At 44.6% G+C, this 20,791-nt stretch overlaps 2 protein-coding genes across 9 annotated transcripts in view; one reads left to right on the forward strand and one right to left on the reverse strand.

Moving 5' to 3' along the window:
- Positions 1-516: 516 nt before the first annotated feature.
- On the reverse strand, positions 517-2,658 carry LOC121574295. Of its 8 annotated transcripts, none has more exons than XR_006661434.1 (5): positions 2,561-2,658; positions 2,020-2,131; positions 1,688-1,854; positions 1,360-1,510; positions 868-1,141 (listed from the first exon to the last, which is right to left on the reverse strand). XR_006661434.1 is itself a non-coding variant. In XM_045222715.1 (4 exons), exons 1-4 carry the CDS (start codon positions 2,422-2,424, stop codon positions 845-847), a joined length of 645 nt encoding a protein of 214 aa, XP_045078650.1. In that variant the 5' UTR covers positions 2,425-2,552; the 3' UTR covers positions 517-844. The 8 variants fall into 8 exon arrangements, 1 of the variants encoding a protein (XP_045078650.1); XR_006661433.1 differs by lacking the exon at positions 2,561-2,658 and adding an exon at positions 2,239-2,331; XM_045222715.1 differs by lacking the exons at positions 1,688-1,854; positions 2,561-2,658 and adding an exon at positions 2,239-2,552 and having other exon boundaries at positions 517-1,141; positions 1,461-1,510.
- Positions 2,659-3,819: 1,161 nt separating this feature from the next.
- The window catches only part of LOC121574514 (CBP80/20-dependent translation initiation factor), a 172,392-nt gene continuing 155,420 nt past the window's right edge, over positions 3,820-20,791 (forward strand). Inside the window, exon 1 of the mRNA XM_045222758.1 lies at positions 3,820-3,947. The gene's annotated coding sequence lies outside the window, so the exon portion shown is untranslated. The remainder of the gene's footprint in view (positions 3,948-20,791) is intronic.

Raw genomic sequence — 20,791 nt, forward strand, 5'->3', positions numbered from 1 at the left:
CACTCACTAACTGTAAGTCGCTCTGGATAAGAGCGTCTGCTAAATGACTACAATGTAAAAATGTAAAATATGGTAAGGATTCACTACATGGTGCTGAAAATAAGCTCTGCTGTTGGGACAATAGAGGGGAATCCCAATTTTCCAACGGTGCAGATTTTTTTAGGCTTTCTACAGTGCCGGTGGAAAGGCGACAACGACATGAATAGTTAACTAGCGAGATAACTGCTACAAGTTATGTTTTGAATTAGCTATTTATTTAGTCTGTTTGTCATTATTTTATTTATGTCCTGCTCTCTCTCCTCGGGCAGCGGCCCACTCGCACTGGCACACACACTGGCACACACACTGGCACACACACTGGCACACACACTGGCACACACACTGGCACACACACTGGCACACACACTGGCACTCGCACTGGCACACACACTGGCACACACACTGGCACACACACTGGCACACACACTGGCACTCGCACTGGCACACACAGACATGCACTGAAAGGTCATTCCGATGATGGCTGATATGTAGATTTTTAAGTGATTGATAATATTTAAGTGTGCCTTCATGAATGCCATTAACAAAAATTATTAAACTAATTCATACCTGCCAACTTTTCAAAAAACCTTGGAGTGAGATTTTGTCCAGGGTCCGCCTGGGTCCTGCAGTCGGTGAAAAGCAATTGCACTGCCTGCTTCTCAGAACTGCGGCCGCCTTGATCTCATGAGGTTATCGTTGCCCACGTGTGCATGACGTCAGAGAAAGTCGGGATCAAGTCGGACACAAATCTAACCAGCATGCATTGGGCGGTGATCGCCGGTGATCGATTCTGCGCAGACCTGGCTCATCTCAAATGAGCCTCTTGTCTATGATCTGTCGGCATGGTTATACTGGCCTGTGGCCTTCTTGGAGGCCTTGATGATATCGGAGGGGGGCTCCCATTTGAAGCAGGGCTCCAGATTGGCCATTTTATGGTCATTATTGAGGACAAGGTGCCATCCAATGCTTGGCTGTTTCTTCTCTTGGTTTTGTTCAGTCCCACAACTGAAAACACCCTCTCAGCATCTGCGTTTGCATGGGGAAACACCAGGACAAGCTTGGCGACGGCAGCAAGCCTCTCGAATTCTTTGGCTCCTGTCACCTATGGAAAATGCACCAAAACACAATGGAAAAACATATCTTGATTTTTGATTGATTAATACTGTAAGTATACTGTAGGTTGATCCATTAACAAAGTTCAGATAAAAACATGCATAATTTGCAACATGCATGACACATATGCATGCAACAATTTTAAGCAACAGATGTAGCCAAGCCACACCTGCCAAAAGGAAAGACAAAAAAGGAAAAAATGTTTACCTTATGCTTCCAGGTTGCCATTTCAGCCCAGAAACTTTCCATTTCAGTTTCGTCCTGCAGGGATATCATTGGCATGGTCTGATAATTTAGAAACTCCTCACCCAGAAGGTCATGCTCCTCTGGCCCATGGTATGGGAGGAGATGGGGAAACCTATTTATGAAAGTAGAGTTACAAGTTGTTACGTTTTAGGTATATAGTCATCAACCAGCAGCAGTTCATACACATCTTTGAGGAGACGCCACATAAGAATATCTCATGTGCAGTTTAGGAGTGAACACAGGGTATTTTAGCTAAGATGATAGACAATAATTAGAGAAAAAAACTAACCTTTCAACAAAGTACAGGACATCTTCGATGTCATTTTCAGCCCTCTACAGTACATCTACAAATTGTGCGTGCTTGATCAGTGGCTCTTCCAGTGGCAGCTTCTTAAGTGCATAGTCCACAGCACTTGTCAGGAAACACAACACAGCTTCATGGAATGAATCCACCTGCTGTGGTGTGATGTCACCCTCGTCGAGTAATCTGTTAAGTTTAGCCCTGGTTGTGAACCCAATGTTCAACTTTCTTCCTGTCACAGATACAGCATATCGGTATAAGGTACAAGGCTAAATATCACATATCACAGTGGTTGATCATAATAATAGTCAAATACTAACCTGGTAAATGGTTTGCCTTTTCTTTAAAGGCAATTTCACAAGGCTCCTCATGGCACTGCAGAGCTGCTGGAACCATAAACTTGGAACATAGCTTGCGTACGAATTTCACCATCTATAACAGACATTTACAAAAATAGTAGGTGAAACCTGTGTTAGAGGATCCCTGCAGATATCAGCAAGAAACACACAATGGATAAAAACAGCAAAATCCAATCCCACCTCATCATGTAACAAAAATATTGATGACTGCTCTCTCTGAAGCAGCAAGTTGAAAGAAGTGAAAGTTGGTACGGTGCCTTGGAAGAACAGCAGGTACACTTCTGTCATGGGGTCAGTGAATGTCTGCACAAGTCTACTTCTATTGCACACATTTCCTGTATTTATGTTAAATTCTTTGGAATACATCTTACCTGTTCGAAATCAGCTGAGTTTACATTCACCACACTAAATCATGTTCACACGCACAAACAAATAATTTATTTCAAGATTTAAAGTTTAAGAGAGTGAGTACTCAATTGGACGACATTTCATTGTTACATACCTAGTCTCAGCTCAGCTTCTTATCATACTTCTTGAGGTAGTGACCGTTTCTTCTCCTGTTGTCTTTCGCGGTAATGGTATCTCTTCTTCTGTCGCTAACTTCGGGGTGCAGCGCATATGGTTCAGTGGCGCTCATCAGCGCCATCTACCGTCGGGGAGTTTGAAAAAAGGAACGAACGAGTCTCGGCCGATTTTTTTTGCGTGAGAGCGTGTGAAAACAGGCAAAAACGTGTGTCACACGGCGAAAGCGTGAGAGTTGGCAGCTCTGCTAATTTCCATGACTTTTCATGACCTTACAAACCCTAATTTGACAACTTGGAAGAGCGCGTCATGCGCATTCAGGCTGGCGTATTTTCAAGCTGACAGCCTACTCTCACGCACAGATTCCCAGACTAGTGGCAAATGAACTTGAATAAAGCGGAATCAGGAAATGAATGCCCACTCTTCATTGCTATTCAATGCAGATCCCGCCTTCATTCCGCTTTGATCAACCTTTTTTTGCCTCAATGTGTGAATCTGGGCGCTCCGGGCAGCTCCAGCCCAAGTCAAGTACTGCCTTTGTGCACAAAACTCCCATTTAATTATTCAAATTATTTTAGCTGAGGCAGATTTTTTTTCCATCACTCACTAAATTCATCCAATGTCTGCCATGTTTTTGGATGAGGTGATGACGTCGTCGCTGCTCCCTGTGCGCACTGAGTGCTAGTGCACATGTGATGTTGGTCCTTGGTCCATATAAACCGGATGCAAGCCAGATATAGGAAGTCCATGAATCGGTTTATGGGAATGTGAGTAGATTACCTTGAAAACAATGGTCGGACATCTTGGACGGAGTCTCCAGTTCTTATTATACCTCAGTGCTAGGCGCAAATCGGACAATCTGTATTAATAAAACCCAATAATGCAACACACTTTGAAATGCGGGGGACCATCCACTTGACAAAAGTGATCCGCTCGAACGCGCCCATTCTCTCTGTTTGAGCCTGCATGCACATTAACCATCAATGCGGAATACAGGGACAATAGAAAACATCTATCGATTGACATTGACTTCAGAAATAAGAAAAACTCAAAATTTCTCCCATTAATGAATTGACCCTCCTCAAATGTTTGTACAAGTCTGTATTATTCCAAACAAATAAAATTACAGCTCCTGACACTGCGATTGCTTGGAATCTCACTTCCATACAGAACTACAGCTCCCAGAATCCAAGCCTCCACGTACCGGACTGAACGTCACATTCTTGCATTCCCCCTGCTTGTGTCGGGAAGCGTAATCTTTTCTTTCCGCGAACACGTTTTTCTCCCGAGAAATACACGGATGACACGGCGAGTTTAATATCAGGAGGTGCTCCCGGATTCCCCAGCTGTCCGAATCCAAGATTTGGGTGAGGATCTATTGTTTTCTGTCCTGTAGATCGTTTTGAAATAACGTTTGCCGGTTGAGTGTTCAGCTACAGTAGGGTAGTTAGCTAGCTACGGTGTGTAGTTAACCAGATCCAATGCGCTGGATTTTGTGTAAATTGTCGCTGCGCCCTGTGGCTAAATGATGATGATGTTGAGTACATTTCAACTGATTGTGGCATGCCATAAAACGGTGACTGCCTTGTAACTATAGTTATTACAGGCAACGTTTGGCTTTGAGTTTGAGGATTAATTAAACTAAATTACATTTGCATTTGTTGACTATCAAAATGTCCTATACAGACTTCCTAATCAGACAAACCTGTTGACATTTTATTAGCTAGCCTGCCAGCTAGGATTGTATGACTAGGCAGCTAGTTCGTTAGCTTGCTAACTAGATACCTAACTACTATATAACTGCATTCCTTGTTTTTTGTTAAGGGCTATCTATCTATCTATCTAGCTAAATTCATCTACCTCGGTTGCATCACCTTTGTTAGATGCAGACGGCAGACCCAGCCAGGCAGGCAATGTAGATAGTCAGGCAGCGTAGGGCGTGGAAGCGCCGGAGGCCGGACAGATGTGTGGTCATTCTTCTGGCACTCAACACATTTCCTGGCTCGCGTCCTGCAAAATAGAACACCGAAAGATTCCATATCTAACGGTTTGGTATCCGAAATCCGTTTTTGTTGTTATTATTAGCCGATTTTTGTTACGCTCAAAAAAACATTAAAGATAGACCCAGCTGAGACCGTTAGATGCTATATTTTACCAGCTAGCCCTGGCCTATACAGTGCCAAAATAGCCAGTCAGGTGAGTGCAACCCTGGCCTAACACATTAGCTAGCTAGCGATGCTAGCTGAGTTTTTGATCGGAATACATTTACTTGGTCATTTAGCTAGTTGGCTACCTAGCCACACATAAAAGGGAAACTGGTTGTACAAATCTTTGACCTACCTAACTAGCTAGCTAGTAAGTTAGATAACTACTGACTAATTACATGACTTGTTGTTGGTTACATCATGAAGGCATTGCTTCATTTAACAGTTACAGAAGGACCTCCAGGTTATTCACTAGCCTCGATTCCTTGGATTCCTAAAGAGATTATGTCTGAACAACACCAATCAAATGTAATGGAAACGAATGTCTGCACTAGTGCAGAATTTAAACAGAGGCAAGCTCATACAAGTTCAGTTGGCATGGTTCTCTGAGGTTGAAGGCTTATTGTAACAAACACGTTTTTCCTGAGATGTAATTATTTACAGTGCCTTTGGGAAAGTATTCGGACCCCTTGACTTTTTCCAGATTTTGTTATGTTACAGCCTCATTTTAAAATGAATTAAATAAATAGAAATCCTGAGCAATCTACACACACTACCCCATAATGACAAAGCGAAAACAGTTTTTTTGGACATTTTAGCTAATTTATTAAAAATGAAAAACAGAAATACCTTATTTACATAAGTATTCAGACCCTTTGCAATGAGACTCGAAATTGAGCTCAGGTGCATCCTGTTCCCATTGATCATCCTTGAGATGTTTCTACAACTTGGTTGGAGTCCACCAGTGGTAAATTCAATTGATTGCACATGATTTGGAAAGGCACACAAATGTCTATATAATGTCAGAGCAAAAACCGTAGAACTCCGAGACAGAATTGTGTCGAGGCACAGATCTGGGAAAGGGTACCAAAACAATTCTGCAGCATTGAAGGTCCCCAAGAACACAGTGGCCTCCATCAATCTTAAATGGAATAAGTTTAGAACCACCAAGACTCTTCCTAGAGCTGGCCGCCCGGCCATACTGAACAATCGGGGGAGAAGGGCCTAGGTCAGGGAGGTGACCAAGAATCCGATGCTCACTCTGACAGAGCTCTAGAGTTTGTCTGTGGAGATGGGATAACCTTCCAGAAGGACAACCATCTCTGCAGCACTCCAACAATCAGGCCTTTATGGTAGAGTGGCCAGACGGAAGCCACTCCTCAGTAAAAGGCACATGACAGCCCGCTTGGAGTTTGCCAAAAGACAGCTAAAGAATCTCAGACCACGAGAAACAAGATTCTCTGGTCTGATGAAACCAAGATTGAACTCTTTGGCCTGAATGCCAAGCGTCATGTCTGGAGGAAACCTGGCACCATCCCTACGGTGAAGCATGGTGGTGGCAGCATCATGCTGAGGGGATATTTTTCAGCGGTAGGGACTGGGAGACTAGTCAGGATCGAGGGAAAGATGAACGGAGCACAGAGAGACTGGGGTGAAGGTTCACCTTTCAATACGAACCAAAGCACACAGCCAAAACAATGCAGGAGTGGCTTTGGGACAAGTCTCTGAATTTCCTTGAGTGGCCCAGCCAGAGCCCAGAATTGAACCCGATCGAACATCTCTGGAGAGACCTGAAAATAGCTGTGCAGCGACGCTCCCCATCCAACCTGACAGAGCTTGAGAGTATTTGCAGTGAAGAATGGGAGAAACTCCCCAAATACAGGTGTGCCAAGCTTGCAGCGTCATACCCAAGAAGACTCTATGCTGTAATCGCTGCCAAAGGTGCTTCAACAAAGTACTGAGTAAAAGGTCTGAATACTTATGTAAATGTGATATTTCAGTTTTTAATTTTTAATACATTTACAAGAAAATTGAAAACTGTTTTTGCTTTGTCGTTAATGGGTATTGTGTGTAGATTGATGAGGAAAAAATACAATTTAATACATTTTAGAATAAGGCTGTAACGTAACAAAATGTGGAAAAAGTCAAGCGGTCTGAATACTTTCCAAATGCACTGTATGCTTTTGTCTCAAAGTATGTGTCTATCTATGTTCATGGGTGGGGGTATGTGGGGGTTGCCCACCCCACTGACTGATAAAGGCTTGTTGCATGCATACACACAATAGGATGCATTTGAAAAGATTACTGCTGGCACTAACAAGCTCATGGATCTGTAGCACCAAACAGTGGTATTTGAAGACATTGATGTGGAATATGGCTGCTGCCCGTATGCTGTGTCTGTTGTGTAAGTGGTAGGTCAGGTTTAACCAGTGTCCTCTGCCTTTTTGCTCTTATGGAAAACACAATTATCTAAGGGAGAGAGTACAGTAGTTATCTGCATGATGTCAAGACAGACTACACCTAGTTTCTGCCATATTGCTTTCATATATCCAGTTATATTAGATCTGTGAAGGGTATCGAACGAGAGCAGATGGGAGGAAACATCTTCCTGGAATGAAACACAGCCCCATAGAGATCATATCATTTATTGTTCTATATGTAATGGGATTCATGTTATTGTATGCACAGCCTGCCTGGGCCTCTTTCATCAGGGTCTGGGCAGTGTTCTGTGTCAACTTAGGCTGCAGTGTTTTGTGTCAGGTCAGCCTGGGCAAAGGCCAGGTGATCTAACTCAGTGGTTCCCAACCTTTTTCGGTTACTGTCCCACCAACTGAATTTTGCTCTGGCCGGAGTACCCATGAAGTGCCCCCTCGTGCATTTTACCGGTAAGCACATGGTCTCATGAGTCTTCTCAGGTACCTCCTGTGGCTAGGCCAAATACCCCCAGGGGTCCTAGTACCCCTGGTTGGGAACCACTGGACTAGATGACCTGGCTGGAAATCAGGTGACCTCAAGTCCTCAACTGAACTACAGTGTTGTTACTGTGATGCAGAAAGCCAAGCTAGTGTAACTGTTTTATGCCATGGGTCACTGTACTTTTTGAGCCAATCTTTTAAGCAGTATTGTAAGTGTGGGCAGCTATGGAGGATGAAATAAAACATATTTTTTATTTATGTCAGAATGATTGGATAAATCGACAAAAAGTGCTCAGTGGCCCACATTCCATTTTATAATATGAAGCAGGGAACTGCACTAGATGGAATAGGCCTTTCAGTGCATTAGAAGCAGTGAGCAGCACATTCTCAAATAAATCAAGTATGGGTCATTAAACTGGTGAGGAGCACATTGGGAGGAACAGAAAGATTAACTTAGGATATATAGACAGCTTTAACCCCTAAGTTTTAGGGGAGTTTGGTTTGAGACACTTGCTTAGCTTGTTGTCTCTGTAGTCAATACTTTTAACCACACAGTGTTGCTCCTGTTATTTGGTCACGATTTGCCTTGGAATATATCTTTCAGCAGCTTGGTGTGGTTTAGCTTCTTCGATTTGTTGGTGACTGGTAACAGTTTCACTAATGCCACCCAAAGTCATCTGCTTAATTATCTTTGTTCACTGGCCACTGTAGCTAGTCCTGGATAGCTTACTACTCCTGTCAACGTTCTTTTGTTGACAGAAAGATTTGAGGCCTTAGGCTAGCTTTCCTGTCCTGGCTGAAAATACATTATTGTATTTGTGCCACAATAGGCCTACTACGTGTATTATTTCGTGCATACATTATGCACACGTTTTTTTTTTTTTTCAGGCCTTGTGCATCAAGCCTGAGGCTTTGATGGTGAGCCAGGCATTTAGGGCAGCCCAGTGGGCCTATACCATGCCTGCACGCCCCAGTCCCTGTCCCTGCCCCTGCCCCAGTCCCTGGCCCCTGCCCCAGTCCCTGGCCCCTTCCCCAGTCCCTGCCCCAGTCCCTGCCCCTGCCCCAGTCCCTGGCCCTGCCCCAGTCCCTGCCCCAGTCCCTGCCCCTGCCCCAGTCCCTGCCCCTGCCCCAGTCCCTGCCCCTGCCCCAGTCCCTGCCCCTGCCCCAGTCCCTGCCCCTGCCCCTGCCCCAGTCCCTGGCCCTGCCCCAGTCCCTGCCCCTGCCCCAGTCCCTGCCCCTGCCCCAGTCCCTGCCCCTGCCCCAGTCCCTGCCCCAGTCCCTGCCCCTGCCCCAGTCCCTGCCCCAGTCCCTGCCCCTGCCCCAGTCCCCGCCCCAGTCCCTGGCCCTGCCCCAGTCCCTGCCCCAGTCCCTGCCCCAGTCCCTGCCCCAGTCCCTGCCCCAGTCCCTGGCCCTGCCCCAGTCCCTGCCCCCCCACCAATGACTCACCAGGGTCAAGCCCCTCAGTGCAGCCATGACAGCCTCTTCTCTACCTAGCATAGCAGATTGAGATTCAGCTCACGCTCACACAGAACTGTTTACCCACGCTGTAGTGTCGTTGCATTTCATTTCAGCAATCCATGACACCCACCATCTCAGATTGTACTGAAATGGTTTCTGTAGCTAGAAACAGATAAGATAAGCATTCCTGCAACATTATTTAGTTGAAAAACAATTTGAAATTAAGGTAATCAATTGAACCCAAATTGGCCATTTCAATTTGTAGGATTCATTTAATATTCAATAAATATATTACCCAGCATCCGATTTGTACCAAACCTATTATTAACAATTTCAGACGTGAGGAATCCAAATAAACGGTCAAAAGCCATCCACGGACCCCCCAAATCCCACATCAAGCCCATCCCTGTATACAGTATCAGTTATCCGTTTGACAAGTAGTATGAAGCTGCGGCTTGAAGTAATGTTTATTCATACTATATCATTTATTCTCAGTGATTTTTCTTCTTCTTCCTGTTCAGAGAAATTAGCCATTGAAGTCACTTGCATTTTCCCCTATTTCAATTAGTGTGAAAGTACCAGGTCATCTACATATTGTTGTCATAATATCACAGCATGGCGCCTAATTTGTGGGCAGAGGTTAGGCCTACAGCATATCTCTCTGGCTTGATTTGGGTAAAGGCCTACAAGCCTATTTGTGTCATAGACCTAAACCATTTAGGCCATAATGTCTGTCCATTTGCCTTTCTGTGAGTATGAAAATGTATGCACTCACTAACTGTAAGTCGCTCTGGATAAGAGCGTCTGCTAAATGACTAAAATGTAAATGTATGTGTGAGTAATGTGTAGTTATTCTTATCGCAAGCTAACAGTGTTTGTTTAGTCACTCACTCAGTTGATAGTGTAGCTGTGTGTGTTTTGTGTATGACCTTCCTGTCTCTCAGGACCTGCGGGGAAAGGCTAACTAGTGTACATACAGTATACTGCTGTCTCTATGGATCAATGCATCTGTAGTCAGTCAGTCTGTAGTCAGTGTGCCTGGGAGTGAAATCACCACAGAGGGATGGATTGTGCGGGGTGTATTGTGGTGTGGAATGTGCTGGCAGTGGAGGGCATTCCACTGACAGACCTGCACACAGAGCACACCATAAACAGTCCTCTGTGTGTGTTTTGTTGTGTGTGTGTATATGTATGTGCTGTACTTGCATGCCGTAGCCTGCTCTGAACTCTGCCGCCTTAACACATTTTGTGTGATTGCTCGTCTAGGTCTACCGGTATCCTTTCCCACACAAGGAGTTTAACCAGCTCTTAGCTAGAGTGGCTAGTGGCTACACATGTATAGTCAGAGGCTAGTGCTGGTGGTAGGTTATAGGCTATCACTGATAATGCTCTTCTGTGGAATGGTATCAGCATTGAAAAAGAAGACAGCCATGGCAGACGTAGGCCTTCTCTGAATGATATTGTTAAGTTAGTATAACACCCATTCATTCAACATTAGTGATGAAGCTTTGTTCTGGGGGCTGACCTTATCCCTCCCGCTTCTCACAACATGAAGGATGGGAGTTTAGGCCTATGTATTTATGCTAGTAGTGTCCATAACTGTAAGAGGCTTAGTCGGATGGTGAGTAAGCAAATACAATGACATGTTATTCGTCACATGCGTCGTAAACAACAGGTGTGGACTAACAGTGAAATGCTTATCTATGGGCCCTTCCCAACAATACGTAACGATGACTTGGCTATATAGAAGGGGTACCAGTACCGAGTTGATGTGCAGGGGGGTACGCCTTTGACTGCCACTGTGTTGGTTTTGAATTCCTCTACCACCACATCCAGTGACACACATTAGGGCTTGGCATGAACTTTATTTTTACTTGTCTGAAAGCTCAAGTCACTTTGTGCCCAAAAAAGGGTAACTCCATGGGCCAAATATGTGACTAAAAATGGTGTTGTAAGATGCAAGGAACCACTTCACAAAATAAAATGATTTATCACTGGTATTGACAATGGACGGCTGCTGGTCTCCGATGCCATGTATTATATCTCCTGCCGGTGTGGCCTTGAGCAAGGCACTTAACCCACCACAAAGTACAATACTGCACTGATAGACTACTGTGTAAAACCCTCCATCTGGAGAGCTACTGGATGTGCAGGATTTTGATCCAACCCTGCTCAAATACACCACAGTCAGCTTGTCAAGGTCCTGTTGAGCAGCTGATTTTTTACAATGTGGTGTGTTAGAGCAGGGCTGGAGAAAAAGCCTGCACACCCAGTAGCTCTGCTGAGCTCTCCTGGAGGATGGTACAACATTACAATTACAGCCAAAGACAGTTTGTGTCTTTTATAAAATGATTCCGTTCAATGAACCAGGTATCAAGTGGCCAAGATGTTTATCTATTTGTAAGGCTAAAATATTCAGTTTTCAGGGGAAACCTTGACAGCATAGGAGTTACTTGTCAATTAGGCTATTCTAATAATATTTTTGAACGTTGTCAGAAGTACAAGGCCAGTATTGAATAGAGGAGAATCATCTTTCCAATGGTTGCAGAATTGTTTTAAACTGTGCACCCTGATCAGCTGTGTGTTGGCCATTTGCGGTTATACACGAGTGCCGTTGGAAAGTTAGTTTTTTTGGGACATCGGACATGACAATTGCATTAATACATGCAAATTGCTAAATAGTAGGCTTTGGCGGTATCCAGATTTTCATGGCGGTATCCAGATTTTAATATCGTCATACCGCCTTGGAGATTGACCAGTTCATCGCGATCGACAAGTTGGTGACCACTGGTGTAAAGAATCATTGTACCATCTAAACCGCTGTGAAATATATTTTCGATAACCAAAACATTTTATTTTCATTTATTTGAAGCTGGTGTACAAAACCGAAAGCAAAAGATGCAAAAACGAAACTTAAGAATGGGAAGCATAGAAATAGCACACATAGAACAGATCTACCGCTTCTTAGACTTGCTTTCAATGAGAATGACAGATCTATATTACATTTCTATGTACATTTGGTCGGGTTGCCCAAAAAGTTACATATTGCAGCTTTAACTAGGGAGCCAATTTGTTTTCAGCACTTTTATTTCCATGACTGATCAGAACTCGTTTTCTCATGGCTCTCTCATGTCCCTCTGCAGCAGACATATGGTGAGCAATGTGTTTGGAACATCGAATCGCAATAAAATCACAGTATAGAATCACAATACATATCGTATCAGCACCTAAGTGTCGTGATAATATCTTGTCATGAGATCCCTGGCAATTCCCAGCCCTAGTGTGTGTGTGTGTGTGCCACAATGTGTGTGCTCACCACAGTGTCAGTGGGTGAGTGCCACAGTGACTACAGTACTCATAAGTGTGGTTATCCACTGTGGTGAGCAAGCAAACATAAATCATTTGATGAATCGCCCATCATTACTTCATCTATTTTTAGTCTGGCGTTGCTCTCTCATTGTCATAGGCTAGGCCTAATTGATTGTATTTTACAGCCAATCACTGCAGACTTTTATTATATTGGTCCTAATCGAACAGATAATGATAATGAGTAGAGTATTGTGTAATGATGTGTATTAAATTAGCTCTAGTCATTGTTAAAGTGTGTGTATCATGTCATTGAGGTGTGTGTATCATGTCATTGAGGTGTGTGTATCATGTCATTGAGGTGTGTGTATCATGTCATGCTTACATATCTAATTGTCCCTGTGGTTATGTTGTGGACCCAGGCCTTGCTTAGTAGAGAATGATGACTGGTGCTTATTTCTCTCTGAATCGAACATGCAGAGAGATGTTTGTCTCTGTCATTAGAGCGAGCTCTCTCCCACTTCCATTTGTGTCAGTCCTACTCTGCCAGAATACACGTTCACACACAGAGAGCTCTGGAGAGGAGGAGAGACCTTTATCTGTGAGCTACGCTAGTCTCCAGCGCCTCTGCACTGCAGCCTTCCCACCTCCACACACTTGAAGACTCTCTGTAGAGCAGTGGTATTCAAAGTCGGGGTCGCGACAGGGAAGTGCAGTGGGGTCGGCAAAAAAAGAAATTTAAAAGTTGTGGGGTCGTGAGAAATCCGTGCCCAAAAAAAGTGTGTCTGTGGCTTTGCAGTACATGTTTGAGTCCCTGGCTGTATCATCATGGCTCCAGTTTCCTCTTTACAACCTTCACCTGACTGTTCCGTTAGCCCGTGTGTATGTGTGTGTGTGTGTGTGTGTGTGTAAACAGAGTGTCTGTGAATAGTCTACTTCTAGGAAGCATCCTTATTATCCAGCACACAGACAGACACACAGCATGGCAGGTAGAGCTAATCTGAGCCTCTCTAGTCTCTGTGCTGCAGTCTGTGGTCAGTCTCTACAGTCTACACACAGGAACCCCTGAGGAGCGAGGAGCTCCCAGTCTGCCTAATTTATTCATTGACTAGAAGACTAAGCTCCAATGAAATCAGCGTATGGAAGTGAGGCCCCATGGCAACGTCCTGATCTGAACACACCTCAAGTGGAGAGTGGTGAGTCTGGCTGCAGCTTGTTCACTGGCCGGCTGTGGCTTCCTTTCTGGCTGCAGCTTTTTCACTGGCCGGCTGTGGCTTCCTTCCTGGCTGCTAGTGTACTTTGCCTCAACAGACATTCATAAGGCAGAGCTACAGTGTCCTCAGAAAGTATTCATACCCCTTTACTTTTTCCACGTTCTGTTACAGCCTGAATTTAAAATGGAGATTTTGTATCCCTGGCCTAGACACAATACCCCATAATGTCAGTGGATTTTTTTATTTTTTGGGGGTGTGACATTTTTACAAATGAATTAAAAATGAAAAGCTGAAATGTCTTGAGTCAAGTATTCAACCCCTTTGTTATGGCAAGACTAAATACACTACATGACCAAAGGTATGTGGACGTGCACTTGTTGAACATCTCATTACAAAATCATGGGCATTAATATGGAGTTGGTCCCCCCTTTGCTGCTATAACAGCCTCCACTTTTCTGGGAAGGCTTTCCACTAGATGTTGGAACATGCTGCGGGCTTCCATTCAGCCAAAAGAGCAGACAATTTTTACGCGCTTCAGCACTTGGTGGTCCCGTTCTGTGAGCTTATGTGGCCTTCCACTTCGCGGCTGAGCCGTTGTTGCTCCTAGACGTTTCCACATCACAATAACAGCACTGACAGTTGACCGGGGAAGCTCTAGCAGGGCAGAAATTTGACGAACTGACTTGTTGGAAAGGTGGCATTCTATGACGGTACCACATGAGGGAGGAGGATGTCTTCCCTGTAATGCACAGCGTTGGGATTGCCTGCAATGAGAACAAGCTCAGTTCGATGATGCTATGACACACCGCCCCAGACCATGACGGACCCTGCACCTCCAAATCGATCCCGCTCCAGGGTACAGGCCTCGGTGTAACCCCTGGTGAGACAAAACCGCGACTCATCAGTGAAGAACACTTTTTGTCAGTCCTGTCTGGTCCAGCAACGGTGGGTTTTTGCCCATAGGTGACGTTGTTGCCGGTGATGTCTGTTGAAGACCTGTCTTACAACAGGCCTACAAGCCCTCAGTCCAGCCTCTCTCAGCCTATTGTGGACAGTCTGAGCACTGATGGAGGGATTGTGCGTTCCTGGTGTAACTCGGGCAGTTGTTGTTGCCATCCTGTACCTGTCCCGCAGGTGTGATGTTCGGATGTACCGATCCTGTGCAGGTGTTGTTACACGTGGTCTGCCACTGCGAGGACGATCAGCTGTCCGTCCTGTCTCCCTGTAGCATTGTCTTAGGCGTCTCACAATACGGACATTGCAATTTATTGCCCTGGCCACATCTGCAGTCCTCATGCCTCCTTGCAGCATGCCTAAGGCACGTTCACGCAGATGAGCAGGGATCCTGGGCATCTTTCTTTTGGTGTTTTTCAGAGTCAGTAGAAAGGCCTCTTTAGTTTCCTAAGTTTTCATAACTGTGACCTTAATTGCCTACCGTCTGTAAGCTGTTAGTGTCTTAACGACTGTTCCACAGGTGCATGTTCATTAATTGTTTATGGTTCATTGAACAAGCATGGGAAACATTTTAAATTTTTACATTTTAGTCATTTAGCAGACGCTCTTATCCAGAGCGACTTACAGTTAGTGAGTGCATACATTATTATTATTATTATTCTTCTTATTATTATTTTTAATTTTTTCATACTGGCCCCCCGTGGGAAACGAACCCACGACCCTGGTGTTGCAAACTTCATACTCTACCAACTGAGCTACATCCCTGCCGGCCATTCCCTCCCCTACCCTGGACGACGCTGGGCCAATTGTGCGCCACCCATGGGTCTCCCGGTCGCGACCCTTTACAATGAAGATCTGAGAAGTTATTTCGATTTTTACAAATTATCTTTGAAAGACAGGGTCCTGAAAATGGGACGTTTCTTTTTTTGCTGAGTTTATATAGTGTAAGTTCAGGAGTAAAATGTGCTGAACAAGTCACAGAAGTTGCATGAACTCACTGTGTGCAATAATAGTGTTTGCTCGACCACGAGACACTTGCGTTCAGTCTGCATGGTTATGCAACAATGTTGATGACGATGATGCTGTTTCCGCTATGTTGCTTAATATAAATCCACAAGCGTTGTATAATTACACTATTAGTTTGTTTCTTACATCTGCAAACAGCTAGTTTGTCTTTTCTCAGCAAGTTGTGGCTAAATCGTGTTATCCACTAATTCTTATCGCTAGTTAGCTGGCTAGCTAGCTAGCTAATAAATGTACTGAGTCAGAGAAAACGTAGTTAGCTATACAGCCTGATACCAGTGATGGTGTATGCCTAGATCAGTGTGTTGTTTATCTTCTAAATCAAAGAGGACTAGGTGAAGCATGAATATGTTGGCTACATGAAGTACCTAAGAGAGAACATTAAATGTAGCCAATGATTATAGGGTCCCCTAGGAAACACTGACCAACACTTTGGTTCCTGGTTCTACCCTGCCAAAATAACTCCTCCCTGGCATTTTCATTCAATGTCATGTCAAACACTGTATTCAAAGTGCCCATTATTATATTCAATCATTCTATTCCCATGATTCCAACAGTTCACCCAAGTGTTTTGATCTAAATCGCAAGTCAAATTGCAATTGCAACATTTGGTTAAAAATAAGACCTAGGTTTTTTGCCCATATCGTGCAGCTCTTCGTGGCAGTGTGGGAATGATGTCAAATTAGTACAGGAATTGCAGAAATGCATTTTTGGGGGGTTGATGTTTTAATTTTTTTATTTAACCTTTATTTAACTAGGCAAGTCAGTTAAGAACAAATTCTTATTTACAATGACGGCCTACCCCGGCCAAACCCGGACGACGCTGGCCAATTGTGCGCCGCCCTATTGGACTCCCAATTACGGCCGGATTTTCAGGATAAAACATAAACGAAATGGAGCTCAGCACAGGCAAAATCCTAGAGGAAAATCTGGTTCAGTCTGCTTTCCACCAGACACTGGGAGATGAATTCACCTTTCAGCAGGACAATAACGTAAAACAAGGCCAAATATAAACTGGAGTTGCTTACCAAGACGACATTGAATGGTCCTGAATGTCCTAGTTACAGTTTTGACTTAAATCGACTTGAAATCTATGGCAAGACCTGAAAATGGCTGTCTAGCAGTGATCAACAACCAACTTAAGTGCAAATATTGTACAATCCAGGTGTGCAAACTTCTTAGAGACTTACCCAGAAAGGCTCACAGCTGTAATCACTGCCAAAGGTGATTCTAACATGTATTGACTCAGGGGTGTGAATACTTATGTAAAGTCGTGGTCAAAAGCTTTGAGAATGACACAAATACTAATTTTCACAAAGTCTGCTGCCTCTGTTTTAATGATGGCAATTTGCATATACTCCAGAATGTCATGAGTGATCAGATGAATTGCAATTAATTGCAAAGTCCCTCTTTGCCATGAAAATGAACTTAATCCCCAAAAAACATTTCCACTGCATTTCAGCCCTGCCACAAAAGGACCAGCTGCCATCATGTCAGTGATTCTCTCGTTAACACAGGTGAGAGTGTTGACGAGGACAAGGCTGGAGATCACTCTGTCATGCTGATTGAGTTAGAATAACAGACTGGAAGCTTTAAAAGGAGGGTGGTGCTTGAAATCATTGTTTTTCCTCTGTTAACCATGGTTACCTGCAACACGTGCCGTCATCATTGCTTTGCACAAAAAGGGCTTCACAGGCAAGGATTTTGCTGCTAGTAAGATTGCAACTAAATCAACCATTTATCGGATCATCAACAACTTCAAGGAGAGAGGTTCAATTGTTGTGAAGAAGGCATCAGGGCGCCCAAGAATGTCCAGCAAGCGCCAGGACCGTCTCCTAAAGTTGATTTAGCTGCGGGATCGGGGCACCACCAGTGCAGAGCTTGCTCAGGAATGGCAGCCGGCAGATGTGAGTGCATCTGCACACACAGTGAGGTGAAGACTTTTGGAGAATGGCCTGGTGTCAAGAAGGGCAGCAAAGAAGCCACTTCTCTCCAGGAAAAACATCAGGGACAGACTGATATTCTGCAAAAGGTACAGGGATTGGACTGCTGAGGACTGGGGTAAAGTCATTTTCTCTGATGAATCCCCTTTCCGATTGTTTGGGGCATCCGGAAAACACCTTGTCCGAAGAAGTCAAGGTGAGCGCTACCACCAGTCCTGTGTCATGCCAACAGTAAAGCATCCTGAGACCATTCATGTGTGGGGTTGCTTCTCAGCCAAGGAAGTGGGCTCACTCACAATTTTGCCTAAGAACACAGCCATGAATAAAGAATGGTACCAACACATCCTCCGAGAGCAACTTCTCCCAACCATCCAAGAACAGTTTGGTGATGACCAATGCCTTTTCCAGCATGATGGAGCACCTTGCCATAAGGCAAAGTGATAACTAAGTGGCTCTGGGAACAAAACATCGACATTTTGGGTCCATGGCCAGGAAACTCCCCAGACCTTAATCCCATTGAGAACTTGTGGTCGATCCTCAAGAGGCAGGTGGACAAACAAAACCCCACAAATTCTGACAAACTCCAAGCATTGATTATGCAAGAATGGGCTGCCATCAGTCAGGATGTGGCCCAGAAGTTAATTGACAGCATGCCAGGGCGGATTGCAGAGGTCTTGAAAAAGAAGGGTCAACACTGCAAATATTGACTCTTTGCATAAACTTAATGTAATTGTCAATAAAAGCCTTTGACACTTATGGAATGCTTGTAATTATACTTCAGTATACCATAGTAACATCTGACAAAAATATCTAAAAACACTGAAGCAGCGAACTTTGAAGACCAATACTTGTGTCATTCTCAAAACTTTTAACCACGACTGTAAATGAGATACAGTGAGCTCCAAAAGTTTTGGGACAGTGACACATTTGTTGTTTTGGCTCTTTACTCCAGCACTGGATTTGAAATGATGCAATGGCCGAGGTTAAAGTGCAGACTGTCAGCTTTCATTTTTAGGGTATTTTCATCAACATCAGGTGAACCGTTTTAGAAATTACAGCACATTTTGTACATGGTCCCCCCCATTTTAGGGGAGCAAAAGTAATTGGAAAAATGTACTTATGTGTATTAAAATGTTAAGTATTTGGTACCATATTCATAGCACACAATGACAACATCAAACTTGTGACTCTACACATTTTTTGGATGCATTTGTTGTTTTGGTTGTGTTTCAGATTATTTTGTGGCCAGTGGAAACTAATGATGACAGTCAGAGCAATACAGTATGGTGCAGGGACTCAGTCAGTTCCAGCCTGTCTGTACGATGAATGGCATTTATTGTCCAGTTAGGATACAGTAGTAATTCACCAAGTAGTAGCCTAAAATACCAGTTGATGCAGCCATCAGAAATTTTGTTACCTGCCAGTTAGTTGGGGTAAACTCTCTGCATAAGGTGTTTATTTCACATGAGCTGCCTCAGAGGACAGCTGGAGAACTGAGCTAATCTTAGCGGGCAAATGTAATTATGTGGTTCTGGAGATATGATAAGCATTCATGTGGTTAGTTACACTGATATGTAAATCACCCATAGCCACTGTATACTATGGGCATGTCCTAAAGGGCACACTATTCTCCATATCGTGCCCTACTTTTGACCAGAGCTCCATGGGTGATTACGCTGAGAGTTTACCCCAACTAACTGGGAGGTAACAAAATATCTGGTGACCCACAAATATCCTACCTACCCCCTTCTTAGGACATGCCCATAGTATACAGTGGCTATGGGTGATTTACATATCAGTGTAACTAACCACATGAATGCTTATCATATCTCCAGAACCACATAATTACATTTGCCTGCTAAGATTAGGTCAGTTCTCCAGCTGTCCTCTGAGGCAGCTCATGTGAAATAAACACCTTATGCAGAGAGTTTACCCCAACTAACTGGCAGGTAACAAAATATCTGATGGCTGCATCAACTGGTATTTTAGGCTACTACTTGGTGAATTACTACTGTATCCTAACTGGACAATAAATGCCATTCATCGTACAGACAGGCTGGAACTGACTGAGTCCCTGCACCATACTGTATTGCTCTGACTGTCTGGCTATTAGCTGTTCTGTGGTGTTCTGGTGCTCTGACTGTTATGGCTAGTAGCTGTTCTGGTGCTCTGGCTGTCTGGCTAGTAGCTGTTCTGGAGCTCTGACTGTCTGGCTAGTAGCTGTTCTATGGTGTTCTGGTGCTCTGACTGTCTGGCTAGTAGCTGTTCTATGGTGTTCTGGTGCTCTGACTGTCTGGTTAGTAGCTGTTCTGGTGCTCTGGCTGTCTGGCTAGTAGCTGTTCTGTGGTGTTCTGGTGTTCTGGTGTTCTGGCTGTCTGGCTAGTAGCTGTTCTATGGTGTTCTGGTGCTCTGGCTTTCTGGCTAGTAGCAGTTCTGTGGTGTTCTGTGGTGTTCTGGCTGTCTGGCTAGTAGCTGTTCTGTGGCGTTCTGGTGCTCTGACTGTCTGGCTATTAGCTGTTCTGTGGTGTGCTGGCTAGTAGCTGTTCTGGTGCTCTGGCTGCTGTAACTAGGCCTGCTGAACTATAGTGTTGTAGTTAGCCTGGTAGTGGAGCGGAGCTAAGGCTAGCCTGGCTAGGGCGTGGCAGGCATCTCTTTGTTGAAACAGCTGGGCTGTGTGGAGGGAGGATTTGGGGGTGGACTCAGTAACCAACCACGTGGCTAGTGCTCTACACACACCACATGGAGGAGAGCAGATCAGTAGAGCACATTTCACAGCAGCACTGAGGGTGACAACAAAGCACAGAGAGAGAGAGAAAGACAGACACACACTCTGTCCTTTGTTCTTTCTCGCTGTCCCTTGCTCATTGGTCATCACAAAGGCGCTCTTTCTCTCCCTCTATTGCCCACCCTTCTTTGTCTTTTTCTCCTGCGTACTCTCATACGTTCACGTTCTCTCTTTCTTTGTGCATTGGGTGTCTGACACTGATGTATCTCTTTCCTGGACCGCCTCTCTTCCCATGCTGCCTGGGCTGCAGTACTGATGGTGGGAGTAATAGTTATTCTGCTTCTCCCTCTCTCTCGCTCGCTGCTCTGCTGCCTCAGTCCCGTTAGATGCTGCACGTCGTCTTCTGTGGGGTCTGTGCAGTGCGCACACGCACCGACACACACACACACACACGCACGTCTGTATGCGTAGTCATTTGCATCAACGAGGCAGTTAGAGGTCGAGCATGCAGCGTGCGTGTGCATGCCATGAAGGGTTACGTTACTGTTAGGAATCGTTACGCCAGTAAGGTAAATAGAAGGTATACATGAGGCATGAACACCCAGAATGTAGCCCAGCTCCTTGCTGCTGTGGTGAAGGACATCAACACAGCTCCATTAACTCTGTCAGACAGGAGTCTAGGTTAGGA

This window comes from Coregonus clupeaformis, chromosome 9 (assembly GCF_020615455.1).
Source record: "Coregonus clupeaformis isolate EN_2021a chromosome 9, ASM2061545v1, whole genome shotgun sequence".
NCBI classification, from domain to species: Eukaryota; Metazoa; Chordata; class Actinopteri; order Salmoniformes; family Salmonidae; genus Coregonus; species Coregonus clupeaformis.